Source organism: Pristis pectinata, chromosome 9 (assembly GCF_009764475.1).
Source record: "Pristis pectinata isolate sPriPec2 chromosome 9, sPriPec2.1.pri, whole genome shotgun sequence".
NCBI classification, from domain to species: Eukaryota; Metazoa; Chordata; class Chondrichthyes; order Rhinopristiformes; family Pristidae; genus Pristis; species Pristis pectinata.
Genome location: NC_067413.1, coordinates 29,210,284 through 29,229,254, shown reverse-complemented (window position 1 = coordinate 29,229,254; position 18,971 = coordinate 29,210,284). Strand labels below are relative to the sequence as shown.

The following is an 18,971-nucleotide window of genomic DNA, read 5'->3' as shown; positions in this document are numbered from 1 at the left end:
GAGAAGGGCAGATTTAAAGGATTTAGAGAATATTCAAAGGCTAGTTTCACTTGGTCGGTATAAAATGTTTTTATTGGGACATATGATCACGTATATTAATCAGACGGATCCCAATCATGTTTCAGTGTTATTGGGTGACTGAAGTTTAACTGATGGATATAACTGCTTCCACTATTTTCCTTCACTCACAGCTTGGGATTCAGGTGTTGTTGTCGAGGCCAGTGTTTATTGCCCATCCCTACTACCCTTGAGAAGGTGGGGATGAGCTGTGCTCTTCACCTGCTGCAGTCCTTCTGGTGAAGGTGCTCACGGTGCTGTGAGGGTGTTCCAGCATTTCGACCCAGTGACGATTAACGAGCGGTAATATATATTCCAGATCTGGACATTACATAGCTGGGAGCACAACCTTCGTGGGTTGGTGTTCTTTTGTGCTTCCTGCCTCTTTCATGTGCAGCGGTATAGATCACAGAGTTAGAAGGTTCTGTAGGATTGGCCTAGCTGGGTGCATTTTGTAGATTTCTGCACCACAGTGAGTCTTTGGAGCGACTGAAAGTTTAGGGTGGTTGATAGGTTGCAGTCAAGTGGACTGCTTTGTCTTGGATATTGAGAATTGTTGAAGCTGCACTCAACCAGGCAGGTGAAGAGTATTCCAGCACACGTGTGTGCCTGAAGACCTATTTCTGTTCTATATGACTCTATGATACACTTCTGAAATGTGCCTTGCAGATATTTGAAATGCTTTGGGGTGTCAGGCGGTGAGTAGGACACCCAGCCTCTCACCTGCTGGTATAACCACGGTATTCTGTAGGTGGTCCAGTTTAGTATCTGGTCAATGGTGAGCCCCCAGGATGTGAATGTTGTAGGTCTCAGCGAAGGTAAAGCCATCGAATGTCAATTTTAGGTGATTAGAACTTCTCTTGTTAGGTATGGACATTACCCGGCGGTTTTGTGGCCAAATATTACCTGCCACTTACCATCCCGTGCCTGAATGTTGTCTAGATCTTGCCGCATGCAGGCATGGGCTGCTTCATCAGCTGAGGACTGACAAGTCAATGTGCAACCAATGACTTCTGACAACCATAACCACCTTCCATTGTGCGAGGTGTGACTGCAACCATTGGAGTATTTCCCCCGATTTCAGCTTCACCAGGGTTCCTTGATGCCTACATTTGGCCAAGTGTTAGGTAGATTGTTCCAAAACTGTGACAATGAAGGGATTGTAATTTATTTACAAGTCAAGGCAGTCATTCTCATCTCGTTTCAAGAACTCAGCTGTTACCCCGTGATTCTGAGTGCATTGATTCAGAAATAATTCTGGTCCACCCCACTTAAAAAAAACACAGGATGCTGGGAGTACGGGAGGTGAGACAGCATCTGTGCAGAGAAATAGAGTTACCGTTTCAGACCCTTTCTTCAGCCCACTTGAACTCCGATCACTAACTAAGCTCTAGTAAGGCTTCTCGTGGATTTCACCAAGGAAAATGGGAATCAGGTTTTGTAGACATTCTTATCCTCCCAATTTCAAGCGGTGTTTAGAGTCGAGCTCATCCCCTGATGAATTAGCTCAATAAGCTGACTGGTGGTGCCAATTTTTGCCAATAAATTAATCTGTGCCTTTTGACAGTTTTGAATCAAGAAGGTCACCATTGAGCAGAAACTGACCGGCACAAACATACTGTAACTGGTCAGAGTTCGGGCATCCCAGGCTCATGCTCACTTTGCTAACTCCCTAAAAACGTTTCAGTTTTATAGGCGAGACAACAATGAAATTCTGCCCAGTTGTCAGGATGAAAGCAGCTCCAACAATACACAAGAATCTCAGCACCAACTAGGGCAAATGAGCACGCAACCTAGCATCGTGAACACGGGCGCTCCATAGAGTCATGGAAACAGGCCCTTCGGCCCAACTACTGATGCCCTCTAGCTGCGGTGTCTGTCGTCTACAATGCATCCAGCAGCATCTTGACCAACAGCTCATTCCAAATCCTATCACTTTGATGGGCAAATTCAGCAGGAGCGAGGTTTCCCTATTCCCTGACTGTCACCAACTCAATAACATTTAGAGATAAACAGTAACCGTTGGTCTCGTTAACAGCACCTTCATTCCACATTTGAGCGTAATAATGAGTGTGCAGCTCGGTATTTCTGAAGGGCACAATCGCCACTATGAATAGAGTAATTTCTGGTTAACACACGTCGCAGACTCCAGTGCCTGTCTACTGAAGGTCCCCAACCTGAAATAGTCTGACCCCAAACGTTGACTCTGAGTTTTTGCCGCTGAGTTTTTGCCAGCCTGCGCAGTTTTTCCAGCATTTTGTTTTTGATTTAAAAAAGGAGCTTCCCAGTTTCCGCCATCTCTCCACCGATAGTGAACAGTTCAAGGCTATGCATTTTATTGACTTTTACTGAAGGAGAAGTAAAGCAAACAAAAAAGTCACGAACAGCGATCCTGGTAAATGAACCCAAGGAAAGTTTATCAGAGGGAAAGCACAAAATATACGACACTTTAACATCTCAAGATGCCCCCAGGCACTTCGCAGGAGTGGTCTCAAATTCAGTCGGACAGCTGACCAAGGTCGTAGCTGGAAAGGAGGGGGCAGTGGGGGGGGGGGGGTGGTGGTGGAGAGGTTTAAGAGGACAGTGTGGTGGGAATGGAGCTCCAGCGGCAGGGTCCACACAGCTGAGGCTCAGCCACCAATGAGGAGAGAGGAAATTTTGGTACAATCACTTCAACCGGCTTTGGTCGATTGAACCATTTGGGGGGAAAGAGCACTACTTGGCGTTAAATCGTCGCGTCGAGTAATTCACAAGAGGGAACAAGGGACCCCGTGGTTTTATTGGAAGAACCAAGGAAGTTCTCTCACAGAATAATCGCCAACTAAGTCATCTCGTCCTTTCTCTGAAACCGTTAACCTGCTTTTCAGTAAATAATCTGCTGGAGCAACTCAGCGGGTCGAGCAGCATCTGTGGGGAGAAAAGAACTGTCGACGTCTCGGGTCGAAACTCTGCATCAGGACATCAAGGTACGACCTGCTTATCAGCAGCGTTTGGACCTGAAAAGGAACTCGCTCTCCGTGTAGAGGTATTTCAGCCAATCCCAATCGGTTGAAAGCCGGCACGTCTGGTGAAGCCGGCGTGCGGAGAAGAAACCCGCGTCATTTCCCCGAACGAGTCATTTCATCCAGTCTCCTCAGTTGAGCGGCAGAGTGGGGTCATGCGGGCGGGCAGCGCAGTGCTGTTGGTGTTCCTGGCGTCCTTCCGTGAGTACTTCAGGCTTGGCTCATTTTAAGGTTCATGTTGTCTAAGGGCCCAAGGTAACTGTGATCTTCATTGAACAGGTGGCTGCCTTTCCCAGTCCGTGCTCCAGTCCAAGCCATCCATGATCAGAGGGGCAGGCAAAACGGCTCGCTTTCGCTGCGTCATTAACACGGACAATTTCGACAACACTGTTGTTCATTGGTACCGAAACACCTTGAGCCTAGGCTTACAGCGCATCCTCTATATCCAAGCAAACTCAGAGCCAGTCAGGGACAAGGGTTCACCCGACAGATTCACAGCCGAGAACTTGGTAAAGGAAAAGGCGAGCCTGCTGGATATAAGAGACATCGAGGAGGTGGACGCAGGGGCTTACTACTGTGCGGTCTGGGAGAGCACAGTGAGGCGGCGCCGCAGGAGCCCAGAACAAATACCCCGCGCCCAGGCGACGCTGCAGATTGACACACAGTGACTCTCGTTCGAGGCAGGTTAAACCGTTAGCCCACTGTTAGATCCGCGCCCCCGGGCTCGGTCCTCTTATCCAGTCACCAGTTCAGATTCCAGAGGCTTCCAATAGTGGGAGAAGGCCAGGTGCCAGTGAACAGGTAGAACGCACACCGCATCTGAGCACAGATTCAAGGACACATGGACACGGGATCAGCGCTGCAGCAAGTAGGCGCAGCAGGAGTGTGGGAGACCGGAAACACAAGAGATTGTAGATGCGGGAATCTAGAGCAACTAACTATCTGTTGGAGGGACTCAGCAGGTCGAGCAGCATTTGCGGATGAAAGGAGTCGAATCTCTGCATCGGAACTCATCCCCCCTCCCACACACACACAGATGATGCTCGACCCTCTGAGTTCCTCCAACAGATTGTGGCTGGGAGAGACACCAGGATGTATTTCGCTGGAAACACGTGGTCGGTGCTCGTGATTCCTCATATTCGCATTCAAAAGTCTCTACGCCTTGATTTCAGTTGTTCCAAGAACATCAGGAATCTTTAAGCCGATGATACCCCACACAGGGAGTGAAATGATTGACTAAACCCGCGGCAAAAAATTGACCGCAGCCACCTCACCTACACTTAGATTGCACAAGCCGGGGTGAAGCTCCTTGTGCAAGGTTGAGAGGGGGGTTAGGTAGAGTTGTCCGGGATCCCAAACAATCACCAGGTCAGGCAGCGTCTGTGGAGCAAGACCCAACTGGGAAAAGGAAATAAAAAATGAGTCTGTTTGAAGTTGCAGCTGGTGGGAAGAGCAAAGTGGACAGGGCAAAGGGAATATCTCTGACAGTGTGAGGCCGAGGTTGCCGTGGTGATGAAGTTGTCTGGTCATAGGTCACACGAGCACCAGGTGACGCTGTTTCTTACAACTCTGACACGTCCTTCCCGGCTTTTCTGCTCTTTTTTTTGTGATCTGTCTTTCTCTCATTTCCATCAGTAATCTTTCAACCAGAAGTGGTTGTCAACACTAGTCCACATGGCAATCCCCGGCTCCACCTTATGATATGTGGTTGCATCTAGGACGCACAACTCTGGATGTGGTGAAGGCAGGTCCCACCGTGGCCTTCAACGGGGAACTGGATAAATACATGATGAGGAAAAAATGCAAAAGAATAAAGGGGGCAGGAGGTGGAACTAGCTAACTGCTCTGGTGGAGAACTGGCATAGACAATGTCCTCCTCTCGGCTGAAACTATTCAATGATTCTATCAGAGATGTTCCCTTTGTTCTATCCACCCGTTCCTCACCTTCGCTGCAACTTTAACTTCTCTCACTTTCCCAGTTCTGATTAAAGGTCTCTGACCTGAAACATTAACAGTTTCTCTTTCCACAGACGCTGACTGACCCACTGAGTGTTTTCCAGCATTTTCTATTTTTGTTTCATCAGCATCTGTGTTTTTAAATTTTTTTTATGTTCAAGATCATGACTCATTTGATTATGAATGGCTCAAGGATCAGGGCACACATTTAATATTTGGGCAAAAGATAGAAGGGAGATGTCAGAAATAAAAAGCATCCTTACACACAGGGCAGTTATAATCTGGGACTCAATACCTGTGTAGAACATAGAACAATACAGCAGAGGAACAGGCCCTTCAGCCCATCTACCTGCACAAGGTCTGCTCCCTGCCTGTTCATGTGCTGGTTTAAATGCCTCTTAAACATTGCTATCGCATCTGCTTCCATTCCCCACCCCTCATTTCCCAGGCAGCACGTTCCAGGCACCTATCATACTCCACGTAAAGAAAAAGGTCCTGTAGATCTCTTTTAAACTTCTCCCTTCTCATGTTAAAGCAATGCTCTCTAGTATTTGACATTCCCACCCTGGGGGAAAGTTTCTGACAGTCTACTCTATCTATGCCTCTCATAATTTTATGAACTTCTATCAGGTCTACCCTCAGCCTCTGATGCTCCAGAGAAAACAATCCAAGTTTGTCCCACCTCTCCTTATACAGTAGCTAATACTCTCTAATCCAGGCAACATCCTGGTGAACCTCTTCTGCACCCTCTACAAAGCCTCCATATTCTTCCTGTAATGTGGTGACTAGAAATGCACACAATACTCCAAATGTCGCCAAACCAAAGTTTGGTACAGCTACAACATGACTTCTCAACTTCTATGCTCAATGCCCTGACCAATAAAGGCAAGTATACCTTCTTTACCACTCTATCCACTTCTGTGGTTGAGAAGTTAGTCAATACTTTCCAAAGGGATTTCCAGGCTTCATATTTGTAGCATTTGCAGATATTTTGCTCTTTCCAAAGGGAATTAGATGCGCCTGGGAGAAAATAATGTGTGAGATCATGGGAGGCAGCAAGGGAGGGGCTGCTCAATCAGCATGGTTTGATAGGCTGAATGGCCTCCAGTGTTGTAATCATTAAGTAGTTGTTACACCATAGAAGGAGGCTTTTCAGTCTATCATGTCCATGCTGGCTTCCAGTGGAACAGTCTCATCAGTCCCATTCCCTTATCTCATTTCTCTGTAAGCCTACAACTTATTCCCTCTCACATGCCCATCAACCTTTTGAATCCTTTGGCATTTACCTACACTGAGGGGTAACTTACAGTAGCCACTTAACTAACTGGCATAGCTTTAGGGTGCAGGAGGAAATCAATACAGTCACAGGGAGAACGTGCAAACTTGACACAGACAGACTGGAGGTCAGAATCGAACCGGGTCACTGAAGCTGTGGAGCAGCAGTACTACCTGCTACATAACCTGACTATGATTCTGCGATTTTGATACATTTAGCACAATGCAAATTCAGCTTTCATCTTAGCTAACTGGCAGAATAAAATACTTTGTGAACAGTTTGCTATGCTCAGTTTAGCTGACAGATGGAACTCCACAATCATTATTTCAACATTTCTTTCTCTAGGACTGTTTTACACAAGTCATTATTTTTTTACTCCAGTCACAAGTTTGTTTTATCATCTATAAACTTTGGTGAGCACAACCAGAAGCATTTAATTGCTAAAGGTGAGCACTGATGTTTTTCTTTGATTGTCATCTATTCACCCTCGGCTATCTGGAAGCTATTCATATTTCCATCATTTTTAGAATCAGATGTTCTACTGATTCACTTACAATCTTAATTAGTCCAGAACTTCACTCTTAGCTCTTACTCACCACTGCCCCTTGCATCCTCCCCCCACCCAGCTCAGTGCATTTCCATCACTTTCATCTTTCAATTTCGTGTCTTCAGTTTACCTCTATGATTCCCTGGCCTAAAGTCCTGTGATTCAAGCATTCTCTGACTCCACCCCCTGCCTCTCCCAGAGCAGCTTTTGACTACCCTTCCTCATTCTGCCTCACATCCTTTGGTGACTGTTCCTGCATTAAGTAATTGCTGCAGGTTGATCTGTTAGCTGGCACTTTACTCCATGTTATCCATTGGGGTCCATTGAACTTACTGTAATACAAAGCAGACCAATCATTGTTTAGCTTCATCCGCCTTCTCAGGTTGCAATTTAGGCCTAGGGTCTATGTCCAGGCCTGGGACCACGAACATTCAACCTGACCTGGGAAAGTAAATGAAGTGCAGTCAATCTGTGAAAGAAGTGACTTCTCAAAACATTTAAGTCAAGTGAAAAATTATAAAACTGCAGATTTTGATAATCTAAAATAAAAACAGGAAATGCTGGAAACACTCAGCAGGTCAGGCAGCACCGTTGTAGAGAGAAACAGTGAATAATTCAGATCAAAGACCCTTCATCAGATCTGGGAAAAGGAGAAACAAGTTGGTTTAACTTGCAGAGAGGATGGAAGGGTGATGAAGAGGACAAAAGGAATATCTCTGATAGGCTGATGTCAGGGTTGCCATGGTGATCCCAACATTTATGGAGCAATCTGGAATAATGATGACTGTTAGGGAGAAGGAAAATAAAAAGGGACATGTTAAAGCTGTGAAATGTGGATCAAAATTACAGCTGAAGCCTGAAACCAAAAGTAGAAAATGTCCAGTGGATCGGGCAGTGTGTGTGGAGAGAGGAAAATGGAGTTACCATTGCAAGTGGAGTACCCACAGCTGGCTGGTTCTGATACAAATATAAAAAGTGCATTACATGAAATTCTTGAGTTCGTTACTGAGTCCCAAGGGCTGCAGATGAGGTGCTGTTCCTCAAGTTTACATTGCCCAGACTAAGGGTGACGTGCTATTTCTCAAGTTTTTCTTGTTAGTGAGGTCAATGCTTTTGGTTTGGACAATGAGGAATGTGTTACACTATTTGGAGTCAGCCAGCTACCCAAGATTTCACATGGACATGAGAGTCCAATGTAATGTGATTCCTCTTCACTTATACAAAAAAGCAACCAAAACGCTTAACCTTGTAAAGGTAGTAACCCTGAAATGCCTGATTTCAGGTTGCATTGGGAGCATCTTCCTGTTAGATGGTTGGTTCAGCATAACAACTAAAATATGTTGGATATTAGGCTTGTGGATAGAAAGGCATATTTTCAGCTTGGATATTTCAAGCATCATTGCAAAGGTGCAATTAATTGAATGTGGTCTGCTGGAGTCATGGTATATACAATAGATTATCACAAATTGGCAACCAAAGAGTGTTCAATGCAGAAATAGGTTCCGCTGTTCAGGGATGGAATTGCACAATTTAAAGGCAAGCATAGAACCAGGCATGCTGAAGCAGCAGATCCAGTTAATACTGGCCCAGTACCAGTGGCTGGAAGGGATAAACTAAAATAAACTTTCAATGGTGTGGTTATGCTGTCTCCAGTAGCAACACTGACTGCTTAGATCAGTCCAAAGGCAGAAATATAGAGGTATGGGTCACTCCAGACATGATTAGACCCTAAAAACCCAAATAATACTGTTAAAAATGAGTATTGTCCACTAACTATGTAGCCACGTGCCTACATGGCACTGAAGTTATCACAGGGTTGATGGGGAGTGCTCAGTATCTGAGTAAATTTCTGCCTAATCTAGCAAGGAAAAATAGGGAGTGAGTTTGGGAGAATCCTAGGAAGTGGTCTGGGGAGAAAAGGCTTGTTTTGGTCTTCAGTTCACTTGTTGCTGGATATTATAATCTTGTGGAAAAGGGAACTTTGCAATGTGATTCATGTCAGTCTGGACTTGGAGCAACAACGTTTCAGGAAGGATAATGACTTGCTTATACATCAAGGGCATTAACAAAAACAGTGACAAGATAAGCAGATATTGAGAAGGAGCCCTTGGCAACTATGTTTGTTTGTGGCAGGTTTGAGCCCTTTATATATGGACAGCACATGGTGTATATTGAAGTGCCTCATCAGCTGCGAGAAATTGATGCTCTCAGACCAATAAATAATGTCCCCAAGAGGCTTCAAAGATGCAGTTGAGATTACAAAAGTTTTGTTTTTGAAAGTAGTGTTGAGAAAACAGAAGTGATGTTGTTTTAGCAAATACAGTCATTAGAACAGATCTGCCCGATGTCAGCACCTGGACTTTTACACATGAGCAGGAAGAAATGGATCACTGTGAAACAATTCCCCTAGAGATACAAGCTGGGGGTAATATGATCATGCAGATATTGTAGTTCAGACACAACTAGAAGGTGTCCCTTAGCAAGGACTCCCCAAGAGTAAGGTTAGGGAAAATAGGTGAAAGTCCATGTTGTGATGAGGACATTGCGATTCTGCAAAGGGATATGGATATATTGAGTGAGTGGTCAAAATCCTGGCAAATGGAATGTGGGGAAGTGTGAGGTCATGCACTGCATTAGGAGGAATTAAAAGATGGATTATTATCTAAATGGAAAGAGACTGAAAATGAGTGAAGTTCAGAAGGATTGAGCTGTTCGGGTGCATGTATTGCCAGATGTTGGCAAAAAGGTCCAACAAATAGTTAAGACAGCAAACGACATTTTGGAAGGGAGGTTTTGTTACAGTTGTACAGGGCCACACCTGTAATACTCTACACAGTTTTGGCCCCTTTACCTAAAAAAAGGTATAGTAACATTGGAGGCAGTCTGGAGGAGTTTCACCAGGCTAATTCCTGGGATGACAGGATTGTCCTGTCAAGAGATTTTTGGCAGTTTGGGTCTGTATTCCTTAGAATTTAGAAGAAGGAGGAGCGACCTTATTCAAACAGATAAGACTGGGTAGATGTTGAGATGATTTCACAATGGGAGAGTCACAAACAAGGGGACATAGTTACAATATAAGGGGGCAGTTAATTAAAGCAGAGGTGCATAGAAATTTCGTCTCTTAGATTGTAGTAAATCTCTGTAATTCTCTCCCCCGAGGGTGTTGGAGGCTAGATCATTAGATATAATTAAATTAAAGATAGATAAGTATTTCAAAGATCAAGGAATTGAGAGTTATTGGGAACTGGCACAGAGGAAGAGTTGAGACCAGCATGGACAAAGCATGATTTTATTGAATGGCAGGGCAGGCTTGGTGGCCTACTCCTGCTCCCATTTTCTTGTGTTAGGGTTAGGGTCAAACCAGAGTACATGACCGTCTCCATGCTTCCTTTGGTTTTGGGGGAGTCTAATATTCAAAGGATGATTTATGGTGTTGCATATAAAGTTAATGCCAGTTATTCATTCAACATAGCATAGGAACTTGCATTTGTAGAATCTGAGGTTGTCTCCATTGATCTAGGATTCCATTGAAATTAGATATACCTTAAAGTGTGATTTTTGTCCTTGGCATATTGCAGTTTTTCAAGTAAAGAGTCTTTACTTCAGAATGTTCAGGCCAGGGGCAAAGGTTGTGCTGAACTTTGTGAATTCTGTGGCTGGTCTCCACTTATGTGCAATATTATTGAAATGGCTAGGCTTACTTTAGCTGTAACTAGCAGTGTCTTGAAAGGATTTAAAATAGCGTATATTAGATTAGGATTACAAGCCATCCTAGTGATTCATAAAAAAACACGATATACATCTGCAGATTGAGTTGGAGTATTGTGACTAATTCAGGGCACCTCATTTTAGGCAAGATGCTGAGCCTTTGGAGAGGCTGTGAAAAAAGGGTGATTGCATGGGTGAGATTTATTATATGTGGATAGACTGGTGAAGCTGGGTAATTCTTCCTGGGTTGTGAGGAGATCCAATATATGTATTTAAAAGCATGGAGATTGTGGACAGAGTGAATAGAGAGAAAATGAAGGACATAGAACAAAGATAATTGACAAAGGAAATAAAGATCTTTTACATCGTGAGTGCTTGGGGTCTGGATGTACTGCAGGGGGATTTGGAGCCAGATTCACTCACTGTATTTAAATGGGAGCTGATCCAGTCTCCAAAAGGAAAGAATTTGCAGGGCTGCAGAGAATGGGCAGAGGAGTGGGACAAGCTGAATTGCTCTTCCATAGAGCCACAATGGACTTGATAGACTTAATGGTCCTATTTGGTGACGCATGTCAGGGTGAATTCTTCACATAAGAGCCAGCCTAAATCCCATAAGTTAATGAAGGTTTATTAAGAGGAGACTAAGAAAGAATTGTTGGCAGATAACATTCAAAAAGACACCAAGAGTTTTTTTAAATATATGAAGAGTAAAAGAGAGACACGGGTTGATATAGGACCAATTGAAAACGGTGCGGGAGAGATTATAATGGATAACAAAGAGATGGCAGAGGAACTAAATGAATATTTTACATCAGTCTTCACTGTGGAGGACATCAGCAATATACCGGACAGTCAGCGGTCTCAGGGGATAGAACTGAATTCAGTTAAGATTACTAGAGAGCACGGATATGTAAAATGCAAATCGGGTTTAATTAACATAATTGAATTTTTTGATGAAGTAGCAGAGAAGCTGATGAAAGCGCATTGAAATGAAACACTAACACTGTCTCTCTCCACTAATATTATCCATAAGACCATAAGACATAGGAGCAGAATTAGGCTGTTCAGCCCATCAAGTCTGCTCTGCTACTCGATCATGGCTGATTTATTTTTCCCTCTCAATCCCATTGTCCTGCCTTCTCCCTGTAACCTTTGACACCTTTACTAATCAAGAACCTAGCAACCTCCGCTTTAAATATACCCAATGACTTGGCCTCCACAACCATCTGTGGCATTGAATTCCACAGATTCACCACTGTCTGGCTGAACAAATTTCTCCTCATCTCTGTTCTAAAGGGACATCCTTCTATTCTGAGTCTGTGCCCCCTGGCCCTGGGCTCTCCCACTACTGGAAACATCCTCTCCATGTCCACTCTATCCAGGCCTTTCCATATTCAGGAGGTTTCAATGAGATCCCCCCCCTCATCCTTCTATGCTCCAGTGAGGACAGGCCCAGGGCCATCAAACACTCCTCATAAGTTAACTCTTTCATCCCCAGGATCATTCTTGCAAACCCCCTCTGGACCCTCTCCAATGCCAGCACATCATTCCTTAGATATGGGGCCCAAAACTGCTCACAATACTCCAAATGTCATCTGACCAGAGCCTTATAAAGCCTCAGCATTACATCTTTGCTTTTATATTCTAGTCCTCTCAAAATGAATGCTAACATTACATTTGCCTTCCTTACTACTGACTCAACCTGCAAGTTAACCTTTAGGGAATCCTGCACTAGGACTCCCAAGTCCCTTTGCACCTCTGAATTCTGAATTCTACCAACGTGCATGAACATACACTTCCCTTCGCTGTCTTCCATTTGCCACTTCTTTGCCATTCTTCCAACCTGTCCAAGTCCTTCTGCACACTCTCTGCTTCCTCAACACTATCTTTGTATCTTTGTATTTTTCCCCTTCCACTTATCTTTGTATCATCTGCAAACTTGGCCACAAAGCCATCAATTTCGTCATCCAGATCATTAACATATAACGTGAAAAGTAGTGAACCCAACACCGACCTCTATGGAACACCAGTCACTGACAGCCAACCAGAAAAGGCTCCCTTTATTCCCACTCTTTGCCTTCTGCCAGTCAGCTGATCTTCTATCCATGCTAGTACCTTTCCTGTAATACCATGGGCTCCTATCTTGTTTAGCAGGCTCATGTGCAGCACCTTGTCAAACGCCTTCTGAAAATCCAAGTAAACAACATCCACTGACTCTCCTTTGTCTATCCTGCCTGTTAACTTCCTCAAAAAATTCCCCTTAAGGAAACCATGCTGACTTCGGCCTATTTTATCATGTGCTTCCAAGTATCCCAAAACCTCATTCTTAATAATGGACTCTTACATCTTACCAGCCACTGAAGTCAGGCTAACTGGCCTATAATTTCCTGTTTTTTGCCTCCCTCCCTCCTTAAAGAGTGGAGTGATATTTGTGATTTTCCAGCCCTCTTGAACTATCCCTGAATCTAGTGATTTTTGAAAGATCATTACTACTGCTTCTACAATCTCTTCTGCTACTTCTTTCAGAACCCTGAGGTGTACCATCTGGTCCAGATGACTTATTGGCAGGCACAGTAGTGTAGCGGTTAGTATAATGCTATTACAGCACCAGCGACCCAGATTCCATTCTGGCCACTGTCTGTAAGGAGTTTGTACGTTCTCCCTGTGTCTGCATGGGTTTCCTCCATGTGCTCCGGTTTCCTCCCACATCCCAAAGACGTACGGGTTAGGAAGTTGTGGGCATGCTATGTTGGCACCGGAAGCATGGCGACACTTACGGGCTGCCCCCAGAACACTCTATGCAAAAGACGCATTTCACTGTGTGTTTCGATGTACATGTGACCAGTAAAGATATCTTATCGTATCTTATCTTATGTACCTTCAGACTTTTCAGCTTCCCAGACACTTTCTCCTTAGTAGTAGCGACTATACATACTTCTGCCCCCTGACTCTTTCAAATTTCTGGCATGTTGCTGTTGTCTTCCACAGTGAAGACAGACACAAAATACTTATTCAGTTCATCTGCCATTTCTTTTTTCCCCATTACTACCTCTCCAGCGCCATTTTCCAGTGGTCCAATGTCCACTTTTGCCTCTCTTTTACTCTTTATATATCTGAAAAAATTTTTTGGTATCTTCTTTCATATTATTGGTTAGCTTAACTTCATATTTCATTTTTTCTCCCCTTATTGCTTTTATAGTTGCCTTCTGTTTATTGTTAAAAGCTTCCTAATCCTCTAGCTTCCCACTAATATTCCCCTAATATGACCTCTCTTTTGCTTTTATGCTGTCTTTGACTTCCTCCCTTCAGAATGCTTCTTCTTTGGGGTGAACTTAACCTGCATCTTCTGAATGACTCCCAGAAACTCCTGCCATTGCTGCTCTACCATCAACCCTCCTAGGGTCCCCTTCCAATCAACTTTGGCCAGCTCCTCTCTCATGCCTCTGTTGTTACCTTTACTCAACTGTAATACCAATACATCTGATTTTAACTTCTCTCTCTCAAACTGCATGATCACTGCCTCTTAAGGGTTCCTTTACCTTAAGCTACCTAATCAAATCTAGTTCATTACACAACACCAAATCCAGAATTGCCTTTTCCCTAATGGGCTTGACCACCAACCATCTCATAGGCATTCTACAAATACCTTCTCTTGGGATCCAACCTGATTTTCCCAATCTACTTGCATATTGAAATCCCCATGACCACTGTAACATTGCCCTTCTTACATGCCTTTTCTATATCCTGTTGCAATCTGTACCCCACATCCTGGCTACTATTCAGAGGCCAGTATATAACTCCCATCAGGGTCTTTTTACCCTTGCAGTTTCTTAACTCTACCCACAAGGATTCTACATATTCTGATCCTATGTCACTTCTTGCTAAGGATTTGATTTCATTTTTTACCAACAGAGCCACCACAACCCCTCTGCCCACCTGCCTGTCTTTTCGATAGGATGTGTATCCTTGGATGTTTAGCTCCCAGCTGTGATATTCTTCCAACCACAACTCTGTGATGCCCACAATGTCATACCTGCCAATTTCTAACTGCGCTATGAGCTCATCTACCTTATTTTGTATACTGCATGCATTCAAATATAACACCTTCAGTCCTGTATTCATCATCATTCTTCTCAAAATTGTCTTCATGTTGCCTGAAGTTAAATTCTTATCCCTTTCTAAACTTTCTGTCTTATTCTTTATTCTGGAGACTTCAGTAACCTCTCCTGCACTCTCCTTCCCTTTTACTTTATCCATTCTTTTCCAACCTGTTGAATCCACCTCCCTACTATTTAGTTTAAAGCCCTATCCACAGCCCTAGTTATGCAATTCATGCCATTGGAACAGCTCCCTCCTTCCACAATATCGGTGCCAATGTCCAATGAATTCAAACCCGCTTCTCCCACATCAATCACTGAGCCATGCATTTAACTCTCTGATCTTACTGATGCTGTACCAATTTACACGTGGCTCAGGTAGTAATTCAGCGATTATTACCTTGTTGGTTCTGCTTTTTAATTTAATCCCTAGCTGCTCAAATTCCCTCAGCAGAACCTCTTTCCTTGTTCTACCTATGTCGTTTGTACCCACATGGACTATGACAACTGGATCTTTCCCCTCCCATTCCAAATTCCACTGTAGGTCAGTTGAGATTTCCCAAACCTGGGCACCAGGCAGACAACACAGCCTTCCGGCCTCTCAATCCTTGTGTCTATTCCCCTGACAATACTATCCCCAATTACAACTATATTTCTCTTCTCTCCCCCCTCTTGAATGGCTCCCTGAACCACAGTGCCACGGTTCGGTTTGCTCATCCTTCCTACAGCCCCCACTCTCATCCGCACAAGGAGCAAGAATCTCAGACCTGCTGGAAAAGCTCAAGGGCTGAGTCTCCTCCAGCACCATCTCTTGGATCCCTCTACCTGCGTCACTCACAGTCACAGCCTTTTGTCCCTGACCACAGACCGAATTTGAAGTAGATATCTGACCTGCTAAATTGATCTCACGACTGCGGCGCGGTTACTTTAATTTACATTATGTAAATTTGATTTCCCTTTGATCAGACCTTGGATATGTCCATTGAGTGCAGTCGCACAGGGTGCCAGAAGAGTGGAGTTCACTCTCACAAATGGCAATGGATGCTCGTTTTCAATCTGACTTTGATCGATTTATATGAACAACGGAGGGAACGCTCGTTAACAGCACGGAGCGGCTGAGGGTGTCGCCAGGATCCTCTCTTACAGAACCAGAACCTGGATCAGAAATGAACGACATTCTGCAGACTTTAATCATCAGTAGGACGGCGAGACCGCTACCGTCAAAGGCAGGGTGCAGTGCTCAACAAACTCAGAAACATTGATATAAAGGTGTCGCTTCAAACCCCGTGACTACCCAAACAATAAATTACATTTATATAGTGTCCATAATGCAGTAAGATTCCAATGGGGGCTTCGCAGGAGCACAACTTAAAATATGTCCGGAAGCCGGTGTAAAATGAGACTCTTGAGTTCATTACCTCCTCTATTTCGTGGTTCAGTGAAAAATAATTTCTTAAGGTCTGGCAGTTATTCAATAGCGGAAGGGTTAAATGCGAGGGCAGTTGTATTCACGTCTCCATTTTTCCTCGACACACCAGGACACAAGGACATGGGATCAGGAGGAGGAGCAGAAGGTGTAGGCCACCAGGCCCTCAATCCTGCCCTGCCATCCAATATGATCACGGCTGATCTGCCCCGGGCCTCAGCTCCTCCTCTGCACCAGAGCTCCATGGCCCCCAATCCTCCGATTTCTGCATTCGCAGGGATACAGGCCCTTCGGCCCAATTCGTCCATGATCTTTCAAAAGCGTGTCAACTTCTAATGGTCCAGTCTCCACAAATCTATGGAGATTCCAGAGATTCGCTTCCCTCTGCCAGAAGTTTTAAATGACAACCCCCCGCCCCGACTATTTTGTTGAAATGATGTTCTCTGGTCTGTTGGAGATCGTGAGGCGAACGTACTTGGGATATTCGAAGTGATGGGGTGGATAGAAACGTTGACTGGGCGCGGGTCCAGTGTTCATCAGGGAGACGTTGGGCAGCAGAGTGGACATTGTGGGGACAGTGCTGGCAATGGCGCTGAGGGAGGAGATCACCCGAGAGGGCAGAGCAGGGTGAGCGGAATCTCAGCGTTCCACCAGGGAGATGTCAGGAAACACCACTCCGCACTGCAGGCATTCCGCACACTAATAATAAGTAACATGGCGAGACCGCTGCCGCCATTGACAGGGCGCAGACCTGAACAAACAAAGAAACGTTGACATAAATGCGGCCCTTCGGATCCAGTGACCACTCAAACAAGAAAGTTGAGGGGTTCACATTGAGAGGTTTCGGCAGGAGATAGTGAGGATCTTGCTGAGACGAGGGGTCGAGGAGGGGGAGCGAGAGTGGGATATTGCATAGAATAATGTCTGGTGGATTCATTTCTGAAACTTCTACCTGAAACAAGAACTCTGCTCTCTCTCTCTCCACTAAGACTGTCTGACCTGCTGAGTGTGTCCATCATTCTCTGGTCTTATTTCGGATAAAGATCAGTGTTAATAGAAATGAATGGGGCGAACAGGACCGAAGGGCAGAGCGGCACTGAGATAACGTCAACCTAACTTCCCCAATGGATGAAATGAAGAAACAAACCAGGGCGGGTACCTCCCCGACATCCACCTCCCCCATGAAACGCGGCGCCACAGGTATCATGAAAAGAATTGATTCGATCACGGGCCGGAGTAAGAGCAGGGGCGGGTTCATCTCCGGCACCAAGAGCTGTCAGACTGCACTTCCTCTCAGTTTCCAAACACGGACCCAGAGAAGCAAACATGTGGCCGGGCCCCTGGTTCCTGGTGCTGACTTTCAGCTGTACGTTTCCGATGCCTCTTCAGCTTTTATCGCTCTCTCCCGCCGCGCAGATTTGTTTTTAACTATTTCTGTTCTTTTTGCAGCTGGATGTTTGGCTCAGACCCTGACCCAGTCCAGAGCATCGATTACCGCATCTGCCGGGAAAACCGTGCGAGTCAGGTGTCAATTGAATGAAGTCACGGTTAACAGCCTTAATCCCATTCACTGGTACCAACAGAAACCCGGCCAGCCGCCTACCAGGGTACTCTACTTTGCAGACAGCGTGACACGGGATGCGGGATTCGGGAATACCTTCAATGCGGGAAAGACTACCGACTCCGATTTCTACCTCGCAATCGAAGTAACTGCTGAACAAGCCGCCACTTATTACTGCGCGTACTGGGTGTACACAGTATGTAACAGAAACACAAACTCCGCACAAAAAGCCCGAAGAGCGACAAGTCAGCCGGAGCAGCTGATCTGGAGACGGCAGTGAACCCCAGCTGGACCTGCGCTTGTCCTCTTCCGCCGGGATCTGGAACTGGGGTCGGGACGACAGGCAGTCACTGAAACAGCCGCTTCTGAAGTGTCCGGATCTGCAGTTCCAAGGAAGGAAGGTTTCCCGCTTCAGTGATGAAGCTGCTGCCGTGGTGTTGCCGGTTCCCGGAGGCTCTCCTCCTGTGGAGCGATGGGCGAGGAGCTCTGTCACCAGAAACACGCTGCATGGCCCGGCCGGTGGGGCGGCAGGGAGACTCACATTGTCCGTCTTCGGGAGACACTGATTCCCGGGCGTGGTGAGCTGGGCATTACCCACGGAATTCCTAATTCCCCGACCACGCTCCTTACAAACTGGCACGACCTGCTACAGACAGTCTAGCAGACATGTGCAGCTTGGTCATTGGCGGGGCTACCAATTCACTCGTGGTGCGGACATGGGAGTTCCTCACCCAGAGTACATTCTCTGCTCTTGCTACTCACACCGATTCTTCCCAGTGTTGTACAACATGGAGGAACAGTGCTTCATCAGCCAATGGAAGATGGTAGGTGGTAATTAAGAGGATGATTCCTTGACCATGCTTCACCTTAGACGAAGAAATTTCGTGGGACCTGGAGCCAACGTTCAGGACACTCACATTTACACCACTCTACAGCTAAATCTGCCCTGGGGAATGAGGTACCCAGGCATTGTGATAGAGGAATCTGGCATCTTGCCTGTAAGTAATGATTCTGCAAGGTTGAGCGGACACTTCCTTGGATGACACCAGTGTGATGTCGTTCACGTGTTGCAGACAATGTGGACCAAGTTGGCCAGGGATACTTGTTGGAGAGAACTCAGCAGGGAACATGGCAGGAACCTGCAGCACCGTCCTGGGCATCCTTGTGATGGCATAAGAATGCAATTTGAATTTCTTCACGTGTCATTAATAAATGGCTGAGAGCACTGGATTCAACAAAGGCCTTGAGATCAGACAACATCTCGACTGTAGTACTGAAGACCTGAGGTGAAGAACCAGCTATGCCTCCAGCCAAGCTGTTCTCACACAGTTACGACACTGA

General features: G+C 45.4%; 2 gene segments (V, D, J or C); both read left to right on the top strand.

Moving 5' to 3' along the window:
- The first annotated feature begins 3,177 nt into the window (after nt 1–3,177).
- Nucleotides 3,178–3,727, top strand: LOC127574485 (immunoglobulin lambda variable 5-37-like). The segment is given in 2 exon segments: nt 3,178–3,260; nt 3,339–3,727. Coding segments are annotated over 2 exon segments (435 nt in total).
- Nucleotides 3,728–17,337: 13,610 nt separating this feature from the next.
- On the top strand, nt 17,338–17,910 carry LOC127574483 (Ig kappa chain V-III region PC 2485/PC 4039-like). The segment is given in 2 exon segments: nt 17,338–17,435; nt 17,519–17,910. Coding segments are annotated over 2 exon segments (432 nt in total).
- Nucleotides 17,911–18,971: the final 1,061 nt, after the last annotated feature.